This window comes from Petaurus breviceps, unplaced genomic scaffold (assembly GCF_028583685.1).
Source record: "Petaurus breviceps papuanus isolate PSGF00001 unplaced genomic scaffold, PetGlider_PUasm1.0 175, whole genome shotgun sequence".
Lineage (NCBI taxonomy): Eukaryota > Metazoa > Chordata > Mammalia > Diprotodontia > Petauridae > Petaurus > Petaurus breviceps.
In genome coordinates, this window is record NW_027185764.1 from 25,280,380 (window position 1) to 25,306,868 (window position 26,489).

Here is a 26,489-nt window from a genome sequence, read left to right on the forward strand (position 1 = left end):
AACTCAGGTCTTCCTAGCTCCAGGCCTGGCATTCCACTTCACTATATATTCCATTCACTATACCACCTAGCTACACACAGTGGTAGCGGTAGAGTACAAAATCTTTGCCCAGCCCTTTTGTAGGCCCCTGAACTACTGTTTTTTAAATAATATTTTTTCACATGGTTCTGATTAGTACTTCTAGTTCTACTTTTCATTACTTTGTATAGGATTTTCTATATTAATAGTGTTTGTATTTGTCATTCGGAGGAAATGGAAGGAAGCATATCTCAGTTCATTATCTTTTAGGCTAGAGGGTCTAGCAACCTCTGATTTGGAAAAAAGAGAAATTGGTTGCTGTGGATTTCCTCATCATTTGGGTTGGAAAGAGGGAAGCATTTGGATGTAAGAGATATGGTGGCTGAGACACACAGATGATATCCTTTGAATCATGTCCATTTGAAATATATTGGACCAAAAACATTTACAGAACTCTGATTTTATATAATACACATATGGGTACAGTGCTATCAGAAATAACTGAAATTTCATTAGTGGAGAAATTTTGCTCCCTTTCTTATTTTCTACATAAAATAAAATTGTTACCTCTTTCTGTTTCCCCAACAAATAAACCAGGGTTTATAATGATCTTCTACAAAATATGTGAACAATCTACACTGCCAGAAGTATCATATACAGTCAATCGTCAACATTCATGCATTTAAATTTATGACTTCAAGCATTTGCGTGGTTTTATTTGCAGCTATGTTTAGGAGAGAAAAAAAATGAGAGGTGCAATACATTCAAGTTTGTGGAGTTGATCTATTATTTCATGCGGGTGTGTCCTTCACAATCTTCAATGCCATCCATCAGTTGTGAAGGACAGAGTGCTGGAGGTGGTGTTGAGACCTCACCAGTCTTGGTGTCTTCCAATAAGAGGGAAGCCAAGGTAGAGAGGTTTACAGCAGCATAGTATACAGTGCAATGTCTTCATACCACCATCTGACACAGTGGAAGGTAAGATTCAGGTTAAAAAAAGTTTTTGTTTTGAGAATTTTATTTGTTGCACAGTCTTGTGATACTGTAGATTCCATGTTATGAAAACTGAACATTGTCTGAAATCTACTTTTTTAAATTGAGGTATTGGTACAAAGGATTTCAGAATTTTAGGGAATTACTAGTGAGAAAAATGTTTTGCATATTACCAATGTTATTTTGTGTACTGCATTTCATTGGTTATTTCATGGTTACTGTGTTAAGAAAAGTGCATATTATTAGAATTAATGTTTTATTACAAAGAAATGTATGTAGAAAAGCATATTTTCAGTGATTTCTAGTGAAAGATTATAGTTTTTGGTGGTCATGGGAACTTAACTTTCCATTTCTTATGGGCTCAATGTATCAACATTCCCATTTTTTACTTTTATGTCATTTTCTAGGAATGTTACCTCCATAAAAGTTGAGGATTGACTGTACTTATTCCTACTTTAGACTTTCCATCCAAGAATCCTCTTTATGCACATTTCATTAGATCACTCATTTTATTTGTCAGTAGTATTGTCTTGAGAAGATTTTCAGGAAAGAAATGCTTTAACTACTTCTACTGACAGAACCAAAATCAGTAACACAAATCACTGGATTAGAGGGTTAAAAGGAAATGTATTATTTCAGCCTGTTTCTTAAACTAAGATCTATTCTGCCTTATTTCTCTAGCCTCAACTTGAGTCTTCAAGGAATCAGAGAACCTATTTGGAAAGATTGTTAGCTATCATCTGCTCCAATCTGGGCAAGATTTATGATAGTCATAAATTTTCAATGCCTGTTTATTAATTTCCTTATCTTAAAATGTTTCTCCTCCCTCATTTATTGCTTCCCTCTGGGAAGAACTTCATTGGGAAGAGGATAGCTGAAGGGAGAGGAAAGGCAAGTGCTGTCACCCTTACCATTAGATTCTGCCATGTAGACAAAGAGGAAACTGATGATGCCTGAAAAGAAGTTGAATACAACAAGTTTGGCATAGGCAGTGGCGCTACCAGAAAATAAGAAGCTCATCAGGTACATGAGGGGGATGATGGACCAGCCATATAGCATGAAGATTAATAAGATATCTGCTGCGTGATAGTCGTCAATGAAAGCTTTCACATCACATAATTTGAATACAACCTAAAACAAAGAAACAAAACACACAGATAGGAATCATGGGTTAAGGAATGAGGAGAATATAAATCAGCTAAGAACCCAAGAGAAAGAAACTGACAGTTCCACTTTAAAAGGTAGGGATATGAAACTATTATTCAGCCAAACTATTTTAACTACCTTTAAAAAACCTAGCTCATCAAAGGGAAAACACAAAGCACCAAGAAGCCAGCACTTTCTTACTTTTTTTTTTTTTTTAACAGTTTTGTTTTGTCCCTTTTGTCAAGAGAGGCATTAGAGTAGGAAGGTTGTATGAAAACAACAATGTCGAGGGCTTTGTGACTAGCACACATCAGTGAACAAAGGGACCAGGACTAGACTTCTGCAGACACTAAAATGTCAGGAAGTAAATTTTCTTCTACCAAGGAAGGGGACAGAGAAAGGCTGCTCAGAAAGTAGCTTCTCAGCAGCAAGAGCCACTCTGGCTAACCTTAGCTTTTGTGGCTAGATTCCAGAACAGAATAGTATTGCTGGAAGGGGAAGATACACACACACACACACACACACTCCTCCAATACTCACCAATAGCAGGAGGCAAGGGATGATAAAGTTGAAGAGGTCCCACAAAAAGGCAGAGAGCCAGAAATTAATAATTCGTACACCACTCACAAATTGGAGATGTTTTGCTTTAATGATTCTCTCAGTGACTGTTAGGAGACAAAAGCTACTGGCCAAGGCAGCCATACCAAAGAACAAACTGAAGGCAATTTCATGTCCACGACTGCCCCTGTGGGAGAGGGATATGGAGACATATCAGTATGGCCTAGTAGACTGGCAGCAGGGAAGATTGATTCATATCAGCAGCCACCTTCCAAAGTATTATATTTAAAGGTACAAAATGTTAGGAAGAAGTATTAATGATCTGAAAACAATAAAACAAGGAGAGAAAAAAAAGGATACATACTTATGGTATTCTTCCCTTGCAGCTTTGATGGCACTTCGAGGTTGAGGCTTATTGTAGATTTTAATGGAAGTGCTAGGACCATTACGTGCCATGTGTAGGATGTTGTCCACCAATGCCAAGGCTGCTGCAGGCGAATGGTATGCCTGATTGTTGAAAAAAGCAGTGATTGTTGTCTTGTTTTCTCCGGAAACAACATCAAATGCAACGAGGCATCGGTCACTGCACAGTCTACCATTCAAGAGGAACTCTTCTATGTCACCTAGGATGGGGAAGCCATAATGTTCTGTTGCCAATATACATCATATAATAAGATGTGATCCCTCTCCTTGAGGGATAATTATGCTTGGGAAGAATAAACATTACTATAAGGGCCACTAACCTCTCCTAAGGCTACAGGGGCAACTCTGATACAGCACAGAGTGAACAGTATCTGTGAAACTGGGCTATAGCAGTAAGCTAAAGTTACTCTAGCATGCATACTCCATACATCCTGGTCAGGTTAGTGTTAAATAAAATTTCCAATCCAATGGGATTGTGCAGAGCAGGAAATTATTATTCTTTGAATGTTTAAGGCAAACCATGTGCTTCCAGGGCTTCCTGTTTGTTTTGTCTTTTCAGCTAAATTATCAGTGCAGAGATAGTGTAATAGCAAAAAGGTCACTGGCAGAGCCAGTGGATTCAAATCCACATCTGACTCTTAATGCCTATGCAATCTTGGGCATGCTAGTTAACTTCCTTTGACCTTAGTTTCCTCATCTGTAAAATGAGGGGGTTGGAACAAAGAACCTCTGAGGTACCTTTTAGTTCTACATCTCTGTTTCTATGGGGAAAATCCACAAATTGTTGCATGTAAGATGATAAAGTAGATCATGCCTTTTCCCAAATCTTAATGTTTAGACATCAGGCTTTGAGACCAGAAGTTCCAAGACAAATGAATTTATTATTTTCTAATAATAATTTTCAAATTATTTTCTAACTGCCTGTGTTATGTGCTACCTTCTCAGTCAGAAAAAACACAAGAGAATTAAGAGAAGGACATACCATTGACCTTCAATTCATATTGTTTATTGTGACATCATAGTTTCTCCCAATCCCCTCCCTTGACTTGTAATGATTTTCCAGCTCCTCTTTGAGGACTTATAGTTTGGTCCAATTTCTTTAGAAGGGATATTAAAAAAATTTTAATTATATTTATTTATTTTTAGTTTTTGACATTCTCTTTTATAAGATTTTGAGTTCCAAATCTTTTCCCCATTTCCTCTCCCTCAGACAGCACGTAATCTGATATAGGCTATACATGTAAATCTTATTAGACATTAGTAGTGTTGTGAAAGGAGAATCAGAACAAAAGGGAAAAACCACTAGAAAAAAAAGAAACTAGTATGCTTTGATCTGCATTCAGACTCCATAGTTCTTTCTCTGGATGCAGAAAGCATTTCCCATCATGAGTCTTTTGGAACTGTCTTAGATCACTGTGTCGCTGAAAAGAGTTAAGTCTATCTAAGCTGGTCATCATACAGTGTTGCTGTTACCATGTACAATGTTTACTTGGTTCTGCTCATCTCACTCAGCATCAATTCATGCAAGTCTTTCCAGGTTTTTCTGAAATCTACCTGCTTATCATTTCTTGTAGCACAACAGTATTCTATTACATTCACATACCACAGCTTGTTCAATCATCCCTCAATTGATGGGCATCCCTTCAATTTCCAATTCTTTGTTACCACAAAAAGAGCTGATATAAATATTTTTGTACATGTGACTCCTTTCCCCTTTTTTATAATCTCTTTGGGATACAGACCTAGTAGTGGTATAGCTGGATCAAAGGCTATGTACAGTTTTATAGCACCTTGGGCATAGTTCCAAATTGTTCTCCTGAATGGTTGGATCAGTTCACAGCACCACCAACAATGCATTAGTGTTCCAATTTTCCCACATCTCCTCCAATATTTATCATTTCTCCTGAAAAGTCCAAATTTTTGAGATCTGTTCTGGCAGTTAAAGAGCCAGTTCTCTTGTAACAAATGCAATGGCAGAATTCTTTTGACTCAGATTCACTATTTTGCTATTTTCTTTTGGAACAAGAAATTTTCCCACTTGGTAAATTCTGAATTTTACTGTGAATAACGGAATTTGGCTGCATGATTTGCTGTTCCAAGATAAAGGTTAATGGGGAGGCAGAGCCAAGATGATAGAGTAAAGGCAGGGACTCACTTGAGCTCTCCCTGAAACCCCTCCAAATACCTTTAAATAATGACTCTAAGCAAATTCTAGGGTGGCAGAACACACAAAAAGATGTACTGAAACAATTTTGCAACCCAAAACAACTCAGACTATTGCACCAGGGTGAGAGAAGAGTGCAATCCAGCATGGGCTGCAACAGTGCAGACTGGGCCCCAACAAACCAGGAGCAGACCTTGGGGTGAGTCAGTCAGTGACAGCAGTGGCAGCTTCCAGACTTCTCAACCCACAGAAGCCCAAGACAACTTAGAAGGTCAGCAGGAAAGGTCTGTGAAACCTGGGTGAGAGGGGATGACACACCACAGAGTGGCTGCACTAGCACATCTGCTTCCAGAGCTCTCAGCTCACATATGGTAAGGGGGTAGAAAAACTGGTCAGAAGATTATAGGGATCTCTTTGCTAGCACGGGGGGCAGGATGCTATTACTCTGTCTATACACAGATTCAGGTGGCAGTCATGGGTGGCAGTCCCAGGGTGAGGAGGAGCATTAGCATAGCAGAACTTTGGTCACAGTGGAAGGGGGAACCCTCCTTATAGTTCCAGTGCCGAAAACAGTGCTTGTGGTTGCTCATAGACCAGAGCATAGGCCAGGAGAGTAGTAAACATGTCTCTTTAGATCATTTTATGTTGGAAGAACTGAAAACTTACAGTTCCCTAGAATTATCTCTGAAAACAGCTGCACAAAACCCCTAAAGCTTGAGACAGTGCACCCTCCACGTTGGTAGCAGTGCCCCACTTTAATTTTTAATTTTTAAAAATTTTATTTAAAAAAATGTACTTAATTATTTTTAGTTTTCAAGATTCATTTCCACAAGATTTTGAATTACAATTTTTCTCCCCTTCTTTCCCCTACCCCCACCCCAAAATAGCAAGCCTACTGAATACCACTTCCCCTAATCTGCTCTCTCTTATATCCTCCCCCATCACTCCCCTAACTTTCTAGTAGGGCAAGACGGATTTCTATACTCCAATGCCTGTATATCTTTTTTATATATACACATTTGTTTTTAAAACTTTGAATTCCAAATTTTTCCCCTTCTTCCCTCCTCACCCAGCCCCACTGGAAAGATAAGCAATTCAATATAGGTTATACGTGTGTAGTTACACAAAACATTTCCATAGCAGGTATATTGTGAAAGACTAACTATATTTTCCTCCATCCTATCCAGCCTCTCACTTATTCTATTGTCTCCTTTGACCCTGTCCCTTTTCAAAAATGTTTGCTTCTAACTATCCTCTCCCCCAATTTACCCTCCCTTCTATTATCCCCCCTCTTTTCCTGTAAGGTAAGATACCCAACTGAGTGTGTAATTTTCTCCCTCCTTAAGCCAAATTCAATGAGAGTAAGGTTGTCACATTCCCTTTTACCTTCCTGCTCTTTCCTTCCATTGTAACAGTTTTCTCTTGCCTCTTTTATATGAGATAATTTACCCTAATCTATCTCTCCCTTTCTCCTTCTCCCAATATATTCCACTCTCACCTCTTTATTTTATTTTTTAGATATCATCCCTTCATATTAAACTCATCCTGTGCTCTCTATGTATACATATACACCCTCACATATATACTTATACACACCTACACCCTCCTGTACATACATAAATATGTATGTATACATATATATCACATTTATATTCCCTTCAACTGTCCTCCTACTGAGAAAAGTATTATGAGTTACAATTATTGTTTTTCCATGTAGGAATGTAAATAGTTCAACTTTAATAAGCTCCTTATGATTTCTTTTCCCTGTTTACCTTCTCATGCTTCTCTTGCTTCTTGTATTTAAAAGTCAAATTTTCTGTTAAGCTCTGTTTTTTTTAATCAAAAATGCTTGAAAATCCTCTATTTCATTGAATGACCATATTTTCCCCTGAAGCATTATACTCAATTTTGCTGGGTAGGTGATTCTTGGTTTTAATCTTAGCTCCTTTGACCTCTGGAACATCATATTCCAAGCTCTTCGATACCTTAACATAGAAGCTGCTAGGTCTTGTATTATCCTGATAATTTTTACACAATACTTAAATTGTTTCTTCCTGACTGCTTGCAGTATTTTCTCCTTGACCTGGGAACTCTGGAATTTGACTAAAATATTCCTCAGAGTTTTCTTTTGGGGATCTTAATTCAAGAAGCGATAGCTGAATTCTTTCAATTTTCATTTTGCCTTCTGGTTCTAGAACATCAGGGCAAATTTGCTTGATAATTTCTTGAAAGATGGTGTCTAGGCTCTTTTTTTGATCATGGCTTTTAGGTAGTCCACTAATTTTTAAATTATCTCTCCTGGATCTAATTTCCAGGTCAGTAGTTTTTCCAATGAGATATTTCACATTTCCTTCTATTCTTTCATTTGTTTGGATCTGTTTTATAGTATATTGATTTCTCATAACGTCATTAGCTTCCTTTAGCTCCAATCTAATTTTGAAGGAATTATTACCTTCACTGAGTTTTTGAAATTCCTTTTCCATCAGGCAAATTCGGCTTTTTAAGGCATTCTTCTCCTCACTGGCTTTTTGGGCCTCTTTTTCCATTTCAGTTAGTCTATTTTTGAGGTGCTATTTTCTTTAGTCAAGCTGTTGCCTTGCTTTCCTTGATTTTCTTGCATCATTTTCATTTCTCTTCCCAATTTTTCCTCCTACTTCTCTTAACTTGATTTTCAAAATTCTTCTTGAGCTCCTCCATGGCCTGTAACCAATTCATATTTTTCTTGGGAGCTTTTGATGCTGGAGTTCTGACTTCATTGTCTTCCTCCCATACCATGCTTTGATTCTTTTGTCCCCCAAAAAAGGAGTCTATGGTAGGATTGCGTTTCCATGCTTGCTCATGTTGCCAGTCAATTACTTCAATTTAGAACTCTTTGCCATGGTAGAACTCTGCTTTCAGAATGGAGAGATCTTTGTACCAAATTGCTTTGTCCCAGAACCACTACCCAAGACTGCAAACCAGATCGAAGCAGGTTAAAGCAGGAGCAATTACCCTCTGAATGATATCTTGGTCCCCCTACAATCTGCAGGCCAGGAGCTCCTGAGGCAGCCAAGCCGCCATGCCTCCAGCACTTCTCACCCTGGGGGCAGGGGCCAGAACATGCTCTTCCATCCACTGATGTTCCAATAGAGTTCCACACTCACCTTTTACTTTGTCTTTCATGTTTATGGGTTGAGAAGTCTGGAAACCTGCACAGATGCTGGTGCTCCAGTCTCCTGAAGTCTGCTCCAGCTGCTGCTGGTCAGGTCTGCCCTGGGGCTAAGACCGCAGGCTCACATGGGGGTGGGCTGGGCCCCTTCTTACAGGCCTGCTGGGCTGCCTTCAGTGGGAGATTTGTTTCTCTCTGTCACTTTGTGATTTCTGTAGCTCTAAAATTTGTTTAGAATCATTTTTTACATGTATTGGAGGAGGGGGAAGCTGGAGCCATGGGGAATTCCTGTGTCTACTGTCTCATCTTGGCTCCAAACCCTAGAGTGAGAGCCCCACTTTAAAAGTCAAACGCCAAGCAAAAGCAGCTTCCAAGTTCAGAATTATGAGCATAGTAACTCTACATATATTCAGTTAACAAATTGAGGCAAAACATCACAGAAAAGAGAAAATCAAAATACAGGGTAACTCAGTCATTTAGTAAGTTCTCAATTCAATCACAAAGTATAAAGTCAAAGTTCTCCACCTCTGGATAGTACATTCATTTAGTCAGTCACAAAGTCTTTCTTCTCAAGTGGATATTAGTTTCCAATCATAAACAAATTCATAAATAAATTCAAAATTTTATTCAAAAAATAAACATTCATTTGGTCAGTCACAAAGTACAAAAATCAAAGTGCTCCACCCCTGGATCACAACTGCATTACAGTTATCATCAGTTACCACCAAGCATATTCTCAAAGGGCAGTGGAGAGCACAAAGGCAATCTACCCTTAAGCCATAACAAGGTTACAATATCATCACAGCATTCAATATCCAAGAAGAGACCTTTTCTTCATCTTGACCCAAGGCAAGTTCTCAGCAATCTCTGTTCCTGGGAAAACAAAGCTTACAAAGCCACAATATACATTGCCAGTGTCCTCACCAATTCACTCTCTGCCTGTAGAACAGTCTCAGGACCCCTGAAAACATTAGCAAGACCCTCTCCCAGGATTTCTGTAAACATACAACAAGAAAACCTCCTTCAGGGCTTCTGAACCAACAGCAAGGTTCCAGAACCTCTGCAATGACAGCATTGTCCTTTACCAGCAGACAAATCTAGCAAAATGACATCAAAACAGACAGAAAAAATACTGGCACTGCAGTCACGCCTCCTCAGTTCTTGGCAGCTCTGGGTGGCAGTTCTCAAAGTCCTTGGGCAGTTCCAATTGGCCCTCAGCAGTCTGGGTGGCTTCAGCTGGCAGTTTTCTCTCTCTCAGCAACTCTGGCCCCAGGCAATTCTCTCTCTCTGCCTCCACAATGCTGCTCCCAAAAGTTCTTCTGGCCTCTCTCTGCTTAGGCCTCTCTATCCACGGTACCAGTTCCTCCCAGTTCAGCCCCCTCTCTTCATGTCAACAAGTCCATCCCACAAGTGGGATTCACAAGCTCTGGGTTTTAACACAAGCCAAAAACCAAGCCAATATAAGGCGATCTTTAAATTCTAATACCATTACAATAGGCTGGGAAAATGTGCAAATGATAGAAAAAAATTCTGACCATAGAAATTTACCAGATCTAAACCCATACTCAGAAGAAGATAACAAAGTCAAAACTCCCATAAATAGTCTCCAAAGAAAAATATGAATTGGTCTCAGGCCATGGAAAAACTCAAAAAGGATTTTGAAAATCAAGTAAGAGAAGTAGAGGAAAAATTGGGAAGAGAAATGAGTGTTACAAGAAAATCATAAAAAAAGTCAACAGTTTGCAAACAGAGACCCAAAATATACTGAAGAAAATAACACCTTAAAAAATAGTCTAACTCAAATGGCAAAAGAGGTCCAAAAAACCAATGAGGAGAAGAACGCCTTAAAACGCAGAAATGGGGGGTGGAGTCAAGATGGTGGAGTAGAAACAGGACTTCCATGGGGCTCCAGCTTCCACCTTCCCCAGTTCATGTAAAAGGGGACTCTGAACAAACTTTGGAGCTATAGAACACACAAAATGACACAGAAAAGCTAACCTCCCGCTAAGGACAGCCTGGCAGGCCTGCAGAAATCTTCCAGCACAGTGCTTTGGGAGCGGAGTCCAGCCCCACACAAGTCAGAGGTTTTAGCCCCAGGGTGGGCCTGACCAACCACCAGCTGGAGGGACTTTAGATTACCAGCAGCTGTGGTGGTTTCCAGAACTATAAACACATAGATGCTAAGGACAAAGTGAGAGATCAGTGCAGTGTGGATTTTGGGATTCAGTAGTTGGGAGTATGGTCAGCCTTTATGCCCTGGAGGCAGGAGCTGCTGAGGTGCTGTGGCTGTGCAGCTGCCACCATGTGGCAGCTTCAGCTCCTGGCCTGCAGAGTGTAAGGGGACCAAGAGACCAGTCTAAGGGGTAATTGCCCCTGCTTTAACCTGCTTGGATCTGGATTGCGGTCTAGGGTGGAGGTCCTGGGGTGTGTGTCCAGCTTGCCAGAGCATGTGGATACTTTGGAGAGAGCACCCAACTAATACCTTCGGCAGCTGAGAGAACCCAACGTTTGGAATGAAGCTCACCTGTCTGGTGGCAGAGTCCTATTGTGGCAAAAAGCCAAAAAGTCAAGTAATTGAGTGGCAAAATGAGTAGGCAAAGGAAGCAAAGAAAAAAAAAAACAAAAACCAGAGCAACCCAACTTTATATTCCTATTTTGGTGACAAAAAGGATCAAAGCATGGAACAGGAGGAAGACAGTGAAGTCAGAACTCCCGCACCAAATGCTTCAAAGGAAAATACAAGCTGATTATTGAGGACCTTAAGAAACAAATAAGAGAAGTGGAGGAAAAATTGGAAAGAGAAATGAGAATGATGCAAGAAAATTGTGAAATAAGAGTCAACAGCCTGACTGAGGAAAACAACACCTTAAAAAATAGACTAACTCAAATGGTAAAAGAGGCTCAAAAAGACAAAGGAAAAGAATGCCTTAAAAAGCTGAATTTGCCAGATGGAAAAAGAATCTCAAAAGCTCACTGAAGAGAATCATTCCTTCAGAATTAGACTGGAGCAAATGGAAGCTAGTGACTTTATGAGAAATCAAGGTGCTGTTAAACAGATCCAAATGAAAGAATAGAAGGCAATGTGAAATATCTCATTGGAAAAGCCAGTGACCTGGAAAATAGATCCAGGACAGATAATTTAAAAATTATTGGACTACCTGAAAGCCATGATCAAAGAAAGAACCTAGAAATCATCCTCCAAGAAATTTTCAAGGAAAACTGCCCCAATATTTTCAAACCAGAGGGCAAAATAGAGGTTCAAAGAATCCACTGATCACCTCCTGAAAAAGATCCCAAAAAGAAAACTCCTAGGAATATTATAGCCAGGTTCTGGAATTCCCAGATCAAGGAGAGAATATTGTACGCAGCCAGGAAGAAACAATTTTAATATTGAAGAAACACAATCAGGATAACACAGGATCTACACTGAGGGATAGAAGGGCTTAGAATTTGATATTCCAGAGGCCAAAGGAGCTGGGATTAAAACCCAGAATCACCTACCCAGCAAAACTGAGTACCATGTTTCAGGGGAAAATATGGTCATTCAATGGAATAGAGGACTTTCAAGCATTCTTGATGAAAAAACCAGAGTTGAATAGAAAATGTGACATTCAGATACAAGAAGCAAGAGAAGCATCAGAAGGTGAACAGGGAAAAGAAATCATAAGGAACTTATCAAAGTTGAACTATTTATATTCCTACATGGAAAAAAATAATTGTAACTGATGAAACTTTTCTCAGTATGAAAATAGTTGAAGGGAATATAAATAAATAAATATATATGTATATATATATGTCTATATAGGAGGGCATACGGGCATATGAATACATATGTGAATGTGTGTATATATGTTTACAGGTATACATAGATAGAGGGCACAGGACCAATTTAATAGGAAGGGATGATACTTAAAAGGTGAAATTAAGAGGTGAGAATGGAAAATGAGAGGAGATGGGGAGAGACAGAATGGGGTAAACTATCTCATATAGAAGAGGCAAGGGAAAATGGTCACAATGGAGGGGAAGAACAGTAAGGCAAAAAGGTAAAACCTTATTCTCATTGAATTTGGCTCAGGGAGGGTATGACACATACACTAAATAGGGTATCTCACCCTACAGGAGAGTAGGTGAGAAGGGGATGAATTAAATCAATAAAATCAAATGTACTTGTGGAGGCTGGGATGACCTTCTTTCTTGGCTCCATCTCCTTTTCTGATCTTAATCCTGATTCTGACCTCAGCTTCTGCAGCACCAAGGTTGCATTCTTTTTATAGCCTTTATATGATCATCTTTGTCACAGTTCTAATAGATGGAAGTCCTGTCTTTCTATTTTTCTTTTGATGGTGGTATTTGTGTATAGGCTGGTGTGGTCTCCTTTCACATTCCCTGTTACCTTTCCTGGTGAAATGATTTTTTTTCCCATTGTTCTGCCTTTCCTTTTTTTTTTTAATGATTTTTTGGGTAGACTTTACATCTTTCCTGTTTATTTTCCATGGATCACATATGGGAAGTTTTCCTGAGATTAACAGAGATGCTTTAGACATGTGAAGGTAATGATGAAATGGAACTAAAGAGCCTTGGAGAACTTGCCTCAAACATCATACATGCCTTGAAGATGCTATGCCACAAGGCAATAGTAATTTAATGTTTGCAGGTGTTGGATAGTTAACTTGGTTGCAATAAAGCACAGAAAAGAGATGATATGATGTTTCAAATGACCTATCTTTTAAGGTTGAAGAGGTTGCTTTGGAGAAGTTAATAAAAGGGGCAATGACTAGAAATCACAATGACCACACTGAGTTCACCTAAGTGCTAAGGGAGATGGTATACAACAAAATGCTATGGTTGGAGTATAACCAAGATGGCAGATTAAAGACAGGGACTCATTTGAACTCTCAAACTCCTCTCTATACAAGTTCAAAATAATACCTCAAAACAAATTCTGGAGCAGCAGAACCAATAAAAGGTAAGGGTGAAAAAATTTTCCTGCCCAAGACAACTAAAAAGGTCAGCAGAAAACATCTATTTCATGGGAGTGAGAGTAGAGTGCAGTGCAGTGCAGGCCATGTCCCAGCAAGCCAATAGCAGACCTTGGGGTTGATTGCACCAATGGCTGGGGTTTCTGGGGCTTTCAACCCACAGATGGTAACTGGTCAGAAGGATATTTACTGGGTGCTTTTGGTTAGCACTGGCTGCAGGACCCTGCGGCATTGCTCATACACAGTTGAGGGTTGCAGTACCAGGGTGAGGAGGAGCATTAGCACATTAGTGCTTGTGACAGTAGGGAGCAGCAATCCTGGTCATAGTTCTAGGGTAGAAAAGGGTGACTGACATTGCTCACAAACCAGAGTACAGTCCAGAAGAGCAGTGGCCATACCTCTCCATACATCATACCACTTCGTAAGAACTAAAAACATATAGATCCTCAAAAGTAGTTTTGGAAACAGCAGCACAAAAAACTTGAAACTTGGGACTGTGCCCCCTCTGCCCCAACAGCAGAGTCCAACTTTGACATAAAGTTCAAAGCCAAGAAATGGGCTGGAAAAATGAGCAAACAAAAAAAAAAGAACCTGACTACAGAAAGTTATTATAGTGACAGGGAAGATCAAGACAAACTCAGAAGAAGACTTTGAAGTCAAATGAGATACATACAAAGTTTTAAAGAAAAACATCAATTGGTCACAGGCCCCAAAAGAATTCCTGGGAGAACTCAAAAAAGATTTTAGCAATCAAATAAGAGAAACAGAAGAAACAAGAGTGATGAAAGAAAATTGTGAATTATAGTCAATAGCTTTGTATAGGAGCTACCAAAAATACTGAAGAAAATAACATCTTAAAAAATAAAACTGTTCAAATGGTAAAGAGGCACAAAAATGTACTGAAAAGAACTCCTTAAAAAGCATAATCAAATGGAAAGAGAGGTACAAAAGCTCACTGAAGAATATTCCTTAAAAAATAGAATTGGGCAAATGGAAACTAAAGGCTCAATGAGATATCAAGAAGCAATAAAACAAAATGAAAAAAATATAGAATCAAATGTTAAATATCTCATCAGAAAAACCAAGTGACCTGAAATATAGATCAAGGAGAGATAATTTAAGAATTATTGAAAGCCATGATCAAAAAAGAGCCTTGATATCATCTTTCAAGAGAGTATCAAGGAAAACTTCCCTGATATCTTAGAAAACAGAGTGTTAAATAGAAATGGAAAGAATCTACCAATCACCCCCTGAAAGAGATCCTCAAATGAAAACTCTCAGGAATGTTATAGCCAAATTCTGGAGTTCCTAGACCTAGAAGAAAATATTGCAAGGAGGTGGAAAGCAACAATTCAAATATTGTGGAGCCACAGTCAGGATAACACATGACTTAACAGCTTCTACATTAAAGGATGAAATGGCTTGGAGTGTGATAATCTGAAAGGCAAAGAAGTTAGAATTACAAACAAGAATAATCTAGGAAAACTAAGTGTAATCCTTCAGGGGAAAAGGGGCATTTAATGAAACAGAGAATTTTCAAGCAATCCTCATGAAAGACGATCTGAATAGAAAATTTCAATTTCAAATATAAGACTCAAGAGGAGCATAAAAAGGTAAACATGAAAGACAAGTTATATTGCATTCAATAAGGTTAAACTATTTATATTCTTATAGGAGAAGATGATTCTTATAACTCCTAAGAATATTTTCATTATCAGAGCAGTTAGAAGGTGTATATGTAGACAGAGGGCACAGTTGTAAGTTGACTACAATGGGATGATTTAAAAAAAATATAAAATTGAAGGGTGAGAAAGCAGGATGCATTGGGAGAAGGAGGAAGAAGAGGGAGAATGGGGTAAATTATATTACATAAAGAAGCAAAAAAGGAAGAACTTTTACAGTGAAGGGGAGATGGGAGGGATGCTTGAACTTTACTCTCATCGGAACTGGCTCAAAGAGGGAACAACATTGTAATAGTAATGGCATTTAAAGATTCCCCTGCATTGGCTTGGTTTTCAAACTGATTGTGTTAAAACCCAGAGTTTGTTAATCCCACCTGTGGGATGGACTTGTTGATGTGAAAAGAAAGTCCTGAACTGGGAGGAGCTGGTGACGTAGATTTGGAGAGACAAGAGGGAGGCAGGAAGAACCTTTTTGGAAGTTCTTTTTGCAAGAACCTTTTTGGAAGCAGCACCTCGTGGAGGCAGAGAGAGACTGAAAGGATCGCTGAAGGCCACTTTGAATTGCCCTGGACTTTTGAGACCTGCCCCCGGAGCTGCCAAGGACTGAGGAGACATGGCTGTTTTGCTGGTACTTTGTCTGTCTGTTTTGATGTTGTTTTGCCAGATTTGTCCACTGGTGAAAGACAGTCCTTTTGTTGAAGAAGTCCTGGAACTTGGCTGCTGGCTAAGAGATCCTGAGACTGTCCTGCAGACAGAGAGTGAATACTGCCCACTGGTGAAGGACAGTGCTGTTGTTGCAGGGGTCTGGAGACTGTTCTGCAGACAGAGTGAATACTGTCCACTGGTGAAGGACAGTGCTGTTGTTGCAGGGGTCTGGGAACCTTTCTGTTGGTTCAGAAGCCCTGAAGAAGGATTTTCTTGTTGTATGTTTACAGAAATCCTGGGAGAGGGTTTTGCTAATGTTTTCAGGGGTTCCAAAACTGATGGAAGTTGGTCCAGCAAACACAGCCCCTCCTCTAAAAGGGATAAAAAGACTGAGGTTGGCTACTTTGGGTACAATACCACTAGAGTGTACTAAGATAGACTTACCTACATCTTGCTATAGTAGCAGATAATATGGTTATATGCATACTAGGTATAAGAAAACAATCTGGAATTGAGGGTCCACTGAACTAGAATTGAGAAATAGGATTAATGCTGGAGCTGCTCCAGGGTTCAAAGAAATCATCTCTTTCCCACATACCTTTCCACTTGCAATTATAAAACTTTATTCGGCAGTGATTATGAGGATTTAAGATATAGTGAATTTTACTGCTTCAACAGTAGATTCTAAGCAACAAGAATTGTGGTCTCTCTTAAGAACTTTGGAACTGATTGTGTGACATGGGAGACACTGGCACAGAACTGCCCCGCATGGTGTGCCCTCACTATGAACAAAGCAGAATTGAAGTAGCTTAAAAGAAACACAAGATGTACAGATTTAGAGAATCCACCCCAGATGTTCACATGGACTGTTTGTGCCTGACCTGTGGTAGAGCATTCTGAGGTCATATTGGTTTGACCAGCCACAGGGAGATGCACTGTAACTTGACTCTAACAGAGTGATTTCATTTTGGTCCTCAAGAATGAAGGAAACAGGGGTGGCCAGGTGGTGCAGTGAGTAAGAGCACCAGCCCTGGTGTCGGGAGACCCAGGATTGGTTCCGGCCTCAGATACTTGGCACACACATGAAAAATAACTGGCCGTGTAACCCTGAGCAAGTTACTTAACCCCAGTTGCTTTAAAAAAAAAAAAGAATGAAGGAAACAACTAACTTCCTCAGGTCATTACCTCTGCTCTGACTTTATTTTCCTCTCTTCCCAATCTCAACCCTAGAAGTAATCAGGTCAGTACAATAGTATCTTCTGTTCTTGAGACTCTTACTCCCCTGTCCTATTGCTGCTTAAACACTGTCAAACTTCCAGCCTGGTTTACTTCCACTGTCTCTTCCACTCCTACCCAGCTGAATGGAACTAAAGGAAGTCAAGCAATTAAACTGACTGAATATACTACAAACTTTTGTTAATTAACCTCAACAAAGCAATATTTTTAATCCTAATTCAATTCCCTATCTTACTCCCCAAAGAAGTCATTCCAAATATTCTCTTCTTTCCTCAAGCTTCTTTGTAACAGCAAGCACCCTAGCATACCCAGGATGGCTGCCAGCACAGATTCTTTGATCTGCTTTTCTAAAGGAAAGCAACTCAAAAAGGGTTAACAATCTTACTTTACATAAACATATATACATATACACACACACACACACACATATATATATATACATACATATATCTATATATGAACTGAATTTCAGAAAATACAAACAAATTACAAGCAGACAAAAAATACAGCTAGAGAAAATAACACAATTCAACAGACCAACAGACAGGGCTTCTAGCTGTCTGACCATTACATATATACATGGTTAGTTACCAGAGAGAGAAGCACCATCATCTGAGTTTTCAAAGTTGGGGGACTCAATGGCTACCCAGAGTTTCATCCGGCCAAATCACAAAACTCTTCTTCAGGGTCAGAGGACACCACAAACTTTATGAACCACTGCCTAATTACAAAGTAACAAAAAGTGTGGGCCTTCCTGAAAAACAAGCACTCCCTCCCTCCCCCAAGCAAGCTTCTTTTATTAGGCTCCAAGTGAGGCCCATTAAGGGGTAGGGAAGATCTTCAAATTTCCTTTCCATTACACTCCTACACAGCCCTGTCCCTTGCCCTTTTATCTGAATGCCTTGCCTTTTATTTTACTGAGAAAACAGAACATTCTATATAAGCTCTATTTTCTTGATCTCAAAACACCTTGCCATTGTTACCTATTCTCTCTTCCTTTCCTTCAGTCCCTGATGATGGGGTGGCTTTTCTCATTTCTAAAGTCTTTATGTATTTCTTACAATGTTCATATCAAAGGATATGAAAAAAAAGAATCTCAAGGGAAGAAACGTAAACTAAGTTAAAAATGTCCTAATTCATGAAGATAAGAGAAAATCAAATTAAATAAACTTCCCATTTTTACCTCATATCCACTGAAGGTGCTATGAGAAGTTGTTGTTCAACTGTTTTTCGGTTGTGTCCAGCTTTTTGTGACCCCATTGGGGGTTTCCTTGGCAAAGATACTGGAGTGGTTTGCTATTTCCTTCTCTAGCTCGTTTTACAGATGAAGAACTGAAGCAAATAGAGTTAAATGATTTCCCCAGGTTCACACAGTAAGTGCATGAGACTATATTTGAACTCAGGAATATGACTCTTCCTTGACTCTAGGCCCAGCACTCTGTCCGCTGCACCACCTACCTGCCCCACTGTGAGAACAGAGACACAGTAATAAATCATTATTCTGGAAATCAATTTTGAGTTATGCAAAAAAATTAATGTTGCAAACTCCTGGACATATTGTACCACAGAGATTAAAACCAGAAAATATTGATTGCTTATTTTTCTTCAGTTGGTGTGCCATTTACTATTTCTGAAACAGATTGGCTTTGCAAGATGTTCTGTGTAGAAAGTGTTTATTTCCTCCCAGCCATTACACTACCAGATGAACCATGATAATCCTGAATTATGGAACATATGTAACAAAATATTTCTAGCAGTACTTTTTGTAGCAACAAAATTAGAAACAAAATAGGTGAAGGAATCAGAACTGGTGTGAATAATGAAGCATGTTATTTGAATTCCTATTATTTGAAATTATAGCTATGTAAAATAAAGTTATTGGTCCCAGCAAAATGAAAATATGCAGTGTGAATTCAAATAATGTGATTGGTATACAAGATTCATTATTTGTGGAACTGAGTCCCAAGATCCATTGATATGGGACTTTTCATCATTGGTTAAAATAAATTCCCTGCACCTGCAAAAGGGTGAGGTTGAGTTGGTGACAAAGAAGATAAAAGAGCTCCATTCTCTTTAGTCACTTTGAGTCTCTAGTTTCTTTGGGTTTCAAGTCATTTTGGGTTGTGTAGTCACTTTGGGTGCTTCTCATTTCCAGTTTCTAGAGAAAAGATGTACAATGCCAACCCCCACTCAAGATGCTTAGAGGAAACTAAGATTCTGGGAAGAAACTGAACTTGAGAGGAGTTGGCAGTCTCCATCATCTCCCTAGCCCCAACTTCTGCAACCACAGACTCTGAGGAACTTCCCCTGGAGCGAGATTCAGGATTCTCTTTGTTCCCAATGGGGGAGCTCATTTACTCTATATCATCTGTTACATATTCTCCAATGTATACTTCCTTTGATTTGTTTTGCCATTGATTTGGATAAATAACTGTTCGCTGTGGAACTGGTATTAGGTGGGAAAGGGATCAAGCCTAGGAAATAAAGCTTAGAATCTTACTTTCCTCTGATTAATGAACAGCATTCAGAAGTTTAGCTTGAACCTGAAAACCCTAGACTAATAATATTTAAAGGAGAAGACAGATATAATTCCAGCCTGGTATTCTCTCTCTCTAAAAAGAGCTGAGTGGCCAAGTTTTTATTACCAACCTCCTGTATCCCTGTACGGCATTATTTAAAATAAGAGGGAGAAGAGGCTAGAGATGTTTATTTTGTCTCTCTCTGAGACATGCAAAATGACCCCATGCTACTCACTGGAGAGGAGGGACAGCCTCATTTGTATAAATTAGGGTCTAAGTATATACAATGACTACAATAATGCAAATGAAAAACAACCCTAAAAGGCAGGTGAACTTAGATTAATTGCAATGATCAATCCTGGTCCTGGAAAACAAATGATGAAATATTCTTTTCTTTTCTTGGTAGTGGTATTTTGTTTACTGTGTTTCTTTATTACAAGGAAGAGTTACATACGGGGCGGGGGGGAGAATATTAGGAAATGATTGTGATATAAAAAATAAAGGCAAGATAAAAATGAATGAATTCTGTAAACAATATTTGTATAAAATGAAAAAATAAGAATGAATTATATGTTAGTATCTATTGAGTAAAAGCATAAAAAAGATTAGTGATATTTATCAATAGATTCTAAAATATCATATCCATAAGACTAAAATTATAATCTTTTTCTGTATTAAAAATGCATATATACCATGGGCTGAGAATCATACAGTATTATTTCCATTTTTATATCCTCACCCAAAAATAGACTAATTAGAGTCAACATATGATTCTTAATACATATAACTGGAGCTGCCTTATCATTTTTATCTTGATTACCTTCATTTGAAAAAAATAAATTAAATTACAGAATCATAAACACTTTGAATAAGTCAAACAGAAAGTTTTAATTCCTAATGAAAATTTAGGAAGTTGTGATTTCAAAATGAGCTGGCCCTAAGAAACAAGGCTGTGTAGTCTTTAGCCCTTGACTGTCTAAAGACTCACTGCAGGAAGCTGAAGCACTGTACCCAGTGGTGCTACAAACCATGAGATTGCACACAATGCTGCACTGTGAGATTCTTAGTATAGTGCCTTTCATATAGCAGCTGCTTAATAAATATATTAATGAATTGAAATGTCAGACAACAAGCATTTATTAAATGCTTACTAAGTGCTAGGTACTGGGTTAAGCAATACAAACAGAAGCAGAAAGAAAGCTCCTGCCCTCAAGGATCTTAAATTCTAGTGAGGAAAGACAACATGTAAAAGGGAACTGAAAGGGTTGTGTGAGAGAAGGTACCTGGCTCAGAGGCATCAGGTAGAAAAAGTCCTATGGAGATGACTCAGCCTAGGGAGGGATGAAGTCATTTTTGTCCCGAGTTTCCTCCTTAAATTGGAAGTTCTTGGAGGAACCAGTCAATCAGAAAATCGTCCCACTATATGTGACCCTTACCTTTAACCAACTGAGGCACTTGTTTCTCATCGTGTAGCAAAACTTGAATATGTTGTTTGAATCGCCGACTCAGTTCTGTATTTCCAGAAACAGAGAAAGGCACAATGGTTCGGCCATATGGTTGCAAGCTCATCTCTAATTTAGGGTCATCTTGCACTTCTGAATAGAAAGTGATGGCTTTCAGAAGTATGGAAGTAAATGTTAGAAGTACCAAAATCTGCAGTAGTATTAACTTCCAATTACGCAAACTGAAGGTAGCCCTCTTTACTAACATGGCATAGAACTGCTGACTGTAGAGATAAATCTAGAAAGCAGAAAGAAGTATTATGGTAAATACATTCACCTAAAGTTCTTTAAACTCTGTGCAGAAGTTTCTGTGTTGTAAAATTCTTATTAAGCAAATGAGAAATCTTGAAAAAAAGAAAAACTAGGGGTATGATTTTCAAGCTTGCTTCATGCTTTATTTGAAGTTTTTTGGATCACCACATTCACTCTCTGTGTGAGATTCCAGAATGTAATTGATTTCTAGTGACACATTTAAAGACAAAGAAAAATACTGAGTAAATTTAAGATCTGGTAAAATTTGCTATTGTGATAAGGCTAATTTAATGAGGTATGCTTTTCTTGGCTTATTAAAAAAAACAGTCTCTCTATTACAAACGCCTTTTTTGACTAAGGAACTTTGTGATCTAGGAATTTTGTATAATACCTTAGGACATCAACTGCATTTCCAAACTATCACAAACAGAAATTAATGATTCCATCAGTCCTGGCATTCAAAAATCACTTCAAAGTTAGAGAGATAATAATGTCATATCCAACATAAGTCAGTCATTATATTAAAGATTTTACAATCATTATATTATTTTGATCCCATAGCAACCACTATTATTTTTCCCTTTACAAATTCAGGAAACAGGTCAAGCAGATATAAGATAAATTTTGCAACTGGAACAAAGAAGTGTAGAATTTACCTGGAACAGAGGCTGGCTTCCCAGTGATTATAATTCTTGGAGGCAGGCCCCAGTGAATGTGCCACAGTTCTGATCCCTCTACCTCTCCCTTTTCCATAGCTGCAAAATGTACTGAGCTTGGGGCAATTTGCAGTTGATGTCATTCCCTGTATGTGTTCGCTTAGCTAGTGAAAATTGAAAACCATTATGAAGTAGAAATGGTGTTACAGCAATTTAAAAAATCTGGATTGTGTTCTATGTGAATTGGGTTTTTTATGTTATAAAATTTGATAATTTAAAGCTGTTATATTTGGGTTACAAACCAGTAGTAATAATACTGCTGATATTTACTATGATAGCAAATTGTCTTATTTAAAATTTTGGCTATTATGGAAATATATAGTGGTTTAAAGTTCTAATTTCCACATTATTAATAATGAGATGAATTATTCTCTGTTCAAGGTGATTTAGAAATACATTCACCTAAAGTTCTTTAAACTCTGTGCAGAAGTTTATGTGTTGTAGAATTCTTATTGAGCAAATGAGAAACCGTGAAAAAAAGAAAAAATAGGGGCATGGTTTTCAAGCCTGCTTCATCTAAGAATGTAGTTATGTTAATTTAAAGGTTTATGGATCACCACATTCATTCTCTATGTGAGATTCCAGAATGTAATTGATTTCTAGTGATATATTTAAAGACAAAGGAAAGAAAAGATACTGAGTAAATTTAAGATCTGGTAAACTTTGCTATTATGATAAGGCTAATTTAATGAGGTATGCTTTTCTTGGTTTATTAAAAAAAACAAATTCTCTATTGAAAACACCTTTTTGACTAAGGAACTTTGTGATTTAGGAATTCTGTATAATACCTTAGGAATTTATGTTCTTAAGGACATTTTGCATTTAGTTTAGTGAATTCCAATTTTAAAGGTTTATTTTTGTTTAAAGGAGGGAGAAAGATATCATTTAAAATTTTCCAACTAATTTTCTTCCTAAAAGTTTAATGATTATTTCTCTTAACATCAGGATAAATTTAAACTATTTTTTAAGGAAAGGGAAATATTTTTAGAAGAAATGTTTTGAAAAATTTGTGATTTGTTTGAAGACCTACTAAATTTTCAAAATAAGTTATTTTAAATTAATGCAATAAGTTGTAAAGCAGAAGAGATCTTGCTGTTTTAATCTAAATTTGTAGTTATTCCATGGCCTAAGCAAAAGTTAAAATGTATATTTGAACATATATGTAAAAGATTTAAATTCCTGAAGTATTTCATTCTTCCAGACTGGGTATAATTAGGGAAGAATAAACAAGTATATAAATCTGTCAGCCTGTGGGGTTAGCCATTAACCTCTTTGCTTTGTTTAAGCTAGGGATTCCAGTACAGGATAGTTATGTTAGTAAGGAATAATAACTTACGAGCAATCTTGTTTTATGGTTAAAATTTAAAGGAAAGCTGTATAATCTGGATAATGGGTTTGAGAGATTTAGAAAGATAAGTAAAGGTTAGGTTAGAAATATGGAAGGCAGATAAGAAGATTTAGGGACAAATGGGGGTTATCCAAGCTCCTCCTGTCTCTAAATAGTTGCTCTGGATACCTTTGTGTCAGTTTCAGATAGTTTAAGTATGTTGGAAGAGTATGAGGAAGTAGTTTAAGAAGATAGAAAAATTATGAAACTTGATTTTATAATTAATAGCTCAATCAAATTTTAGATATTATTATCTGAAGGATACCAGTCTATATTTATTTGCCATTTAAGACTTTTTGAGACTGCAATTTACTATTGTTTTAAGCTTTGATTACAGGGATAGTTGTCATAAAGCCTATAACAGAATGGCATGGGTTGCAGACTGAGAGCTGCTAAAGGTGGAAGTGTGTGCCTGAGAAAAGTTTTGAAGACAACCTTGGACACTGCCTAGGCAGGATTTTCTTAACTCTATTTTCCAATTGTGCTTTTTTCCTTTCTGAAAAGGAAAATTTTCCACTTGATTACTCCTAAGCCTTGTTCTCAGCACCTAGGGGCTACATGATTCCTATCAGATATGACACATACCTGGAATCAAACTAAGGAGGTTCTTTCCTTCTGTTAAGATATATGACACTGCCCCTCTTTTTCTTTTATAGCAAAATTATTAGTCAAGAAGTTCTGAGTTGCTATAATACGATGTAAAAATGAAATGCTCATAATTATAACCTGTATTCATTGTCAAATAAATATAATATAGATATCTTCCAAAGGAGGAAATAATTAGACCAAGTAATTAAAGATTAAAAAGGCTAGCAAATTTTGAAAAAAGCAACAAGATCAGACTGATTCCTCTACGAACTATATAAAGATGTATATGATTGGCTTTCAAAATTTTTTTATCATGGAAATTCAAGTTTTAAGCATGTTTTGGTAATAATATCTCAAATTTGGATTTCTGCACAAAGACTGTATAAGACAGTGGTAAAGGTGAAATTATTTCTTTCTTATTAAAGTATCTGTCTGATAATTTTACAAGGCAGATGAACTCATTTTATGGATAGATCTTCACATTTTAAGGATTCTTATACCAGGTACAGGATTTAAGGACGGAAACAGCAAGTGATACATGTACTGGAAACTCTCTGAAGTTTCAAAAATGTGGGACCAATTTTAAGTGACTGTACTAATTTATATTAATCCAGAATCCCTGGGAAATTCTAGATCTGAACCAGAGAAGCAGAACTCCTTTTTTGAACTGTATAACTACATGAGGCATCTGGGATACAAAAAGTGCTGTTTAAATGGATATTGGGAATAGTCACTGGGATACAAGTTCTTTGATGTTAATTAACATTGGTAATAATGATTCTGTTGATTTTGTATGGTTCACATGTAAGCTTCCTTGGTTGTTTTGGTGACATGTAAATCCCCCTTCCCAAAACTAGTATACTGTGAGCCACCTAAGTCGTCTAATTTGTACCTGACTGAATGTGATCATGCAATTTTGTAAACTGTGAGAAAAACTTTATTGTATTGTTTAAACCTAGTCCTGTGTGGCTACAAAACTGAACCATTTATTGCACTGTTTGAAGCTAGCCCTGTGTGGCTAGGAAACAACCACTTCTATGTGTCCTTAGTATCAAATCATATATTTTCTGGGAGCCCTTGTCAAGTCTGACTACTCCAGCTTGTGGATATGGACTTTTGGATTCATCTGACACATCTAAAGGTTGCCCCTGCACCTGAGTGGACATCTGAGTCAAGGGACCTGAAAAAGATGACATCAGATGCAGATACCTTTCCCAAGAGTATGGACCAGACCTCCCTCTCTACCTGGGTCCCTTACATATCCAAGACTGGTTCTTTATATCTTTTTGCAGCTTTAGCTTATTTTTACTTGGTTGTTATGTATTCCCATTGTGCTTCCTTCCTTGATCCCCCTTACTACCTGTTCCTTTTGCTTGTTTGCATTTGCATTACAGAAGTTGCCCACCTATGGGATGTCCAACCACAGGAGAAAAGTAACTTCTCCTATTTCCCCAGTAACTGCATGAGACAGACTCAGTCTGACAAAGGATTTGACCATTACCTTTAGTGCCCCCTATTTCAGGAAGTGATTGGGAAAAACCTATATTTACATAGATAAGGATTTTGGGAACACTGCCCCCCCCCCCCAAGAAGAAAGTTTTTTTTTCCCATACCTTCTTTGGTTTACAAACGAAATCTTTAAAGATTTGTCTTTGACCAAAAGGAGAAAATAATAATAATTTAATATTACTTTATCTAAATCCTGAACAAATCAGATTGTTTAACCTTGCTTTAAAAATGCCTTTTCCTGTGCCAGCAACTCCAGAGACCAGATAAGGCTGAAAGTAGGATTCTCTTATTTTGGGAGACAAACTCCATATGGGAGGAAAATAGACATCCTGAGACAATAAATTCCAAATGGATCCTGCTCTGTCCATTATCTTGTCAATTTGTATTTACAACCAAGGAACTTCTTTCTCATGATATGGATAGTAAACACATGGAGGTCATAAATTTGTGTGATAAAGCCACCCTGAATTGGCATGGTTCTAAAATGTATTCTGATTCTTTTGTTCAGGCAGTCAGAACTTAGTTTCTGGTTCCATGATCATGAACTGCTAACTTTAAGGTAATAAATGATAAATGTATATAATCTAGTCTGTTTGTTTCCTTTAACCAAACTTTTCAGGTTAACAGTTCAAATGCTGAAATCAAAACATGTACCTTGCTTGCTAACCAAATCTTCCAGGCTTACGGTTCCAAGCAAGATTGCTTACCCCTGTATTGAATTTGACAGAGTGGTAGTGGTGCTCATGGTGCTCCTGGTTGTCTGGTTTTTTATCTTCTTCATCATCAGTGTCACTAAGATAAAGCCCCATGTTATCTCCTTCTAAAGACATTCTGCTGGCCTGTCTCAGGAATTCTTTATTTGAGGCAGACAGTTGGACGGCTTGGAGATCCATCTTGGCATCCACCATTTTACCAACCCTGTACCAAAAAGCATTTCATTTTAGCTAGAGCTGAAAGTTAATTGTCTTTGGGAGGATGTCAATGTAATTGATAAAACACTAAATAATACCCTTAGTAAGGCATG

At 37.9% G+C, this 26,489-nt stretch overlaps 1 protein-coding gene across 1 annotated transcript in view; it reads right to left on the reverse strand.

Moving 5' to 3' along the window:
• LOC138158751 (phospholipid-transporting ATPase ABCA3-like) overlaps positions 1–26,489 on the reverse strand; it is a 177,674-nt gene that overhangs the window by 41,962 nt on the left and 109,223 nt on the right. The window contains exons 18-22 of the mRNA XM_069084939.1: positions 26,173–26,383; positions 20,948–21,251; positions 3,080–3,338; positions 2,698–2,902; positions 1,923–2,142 (exon numbers count right to left, since the gene is read on the reverse strand). Coding sequence (XP_068941040.1) covers positions 1,923–2,142; positions 2,698–2,902; positions 3,080–3,338; positions 20,948–21,251; positions 26,173–26,383 — 1,199 coding nt within the window. The remainder of the gene's footprint in view (positions 1–1,922; positions 2,143–2,697; positions 2,903–3,079; positions 3,339–20,947; positions 21,252–26,172; positions 26,384–26,489) is intronic.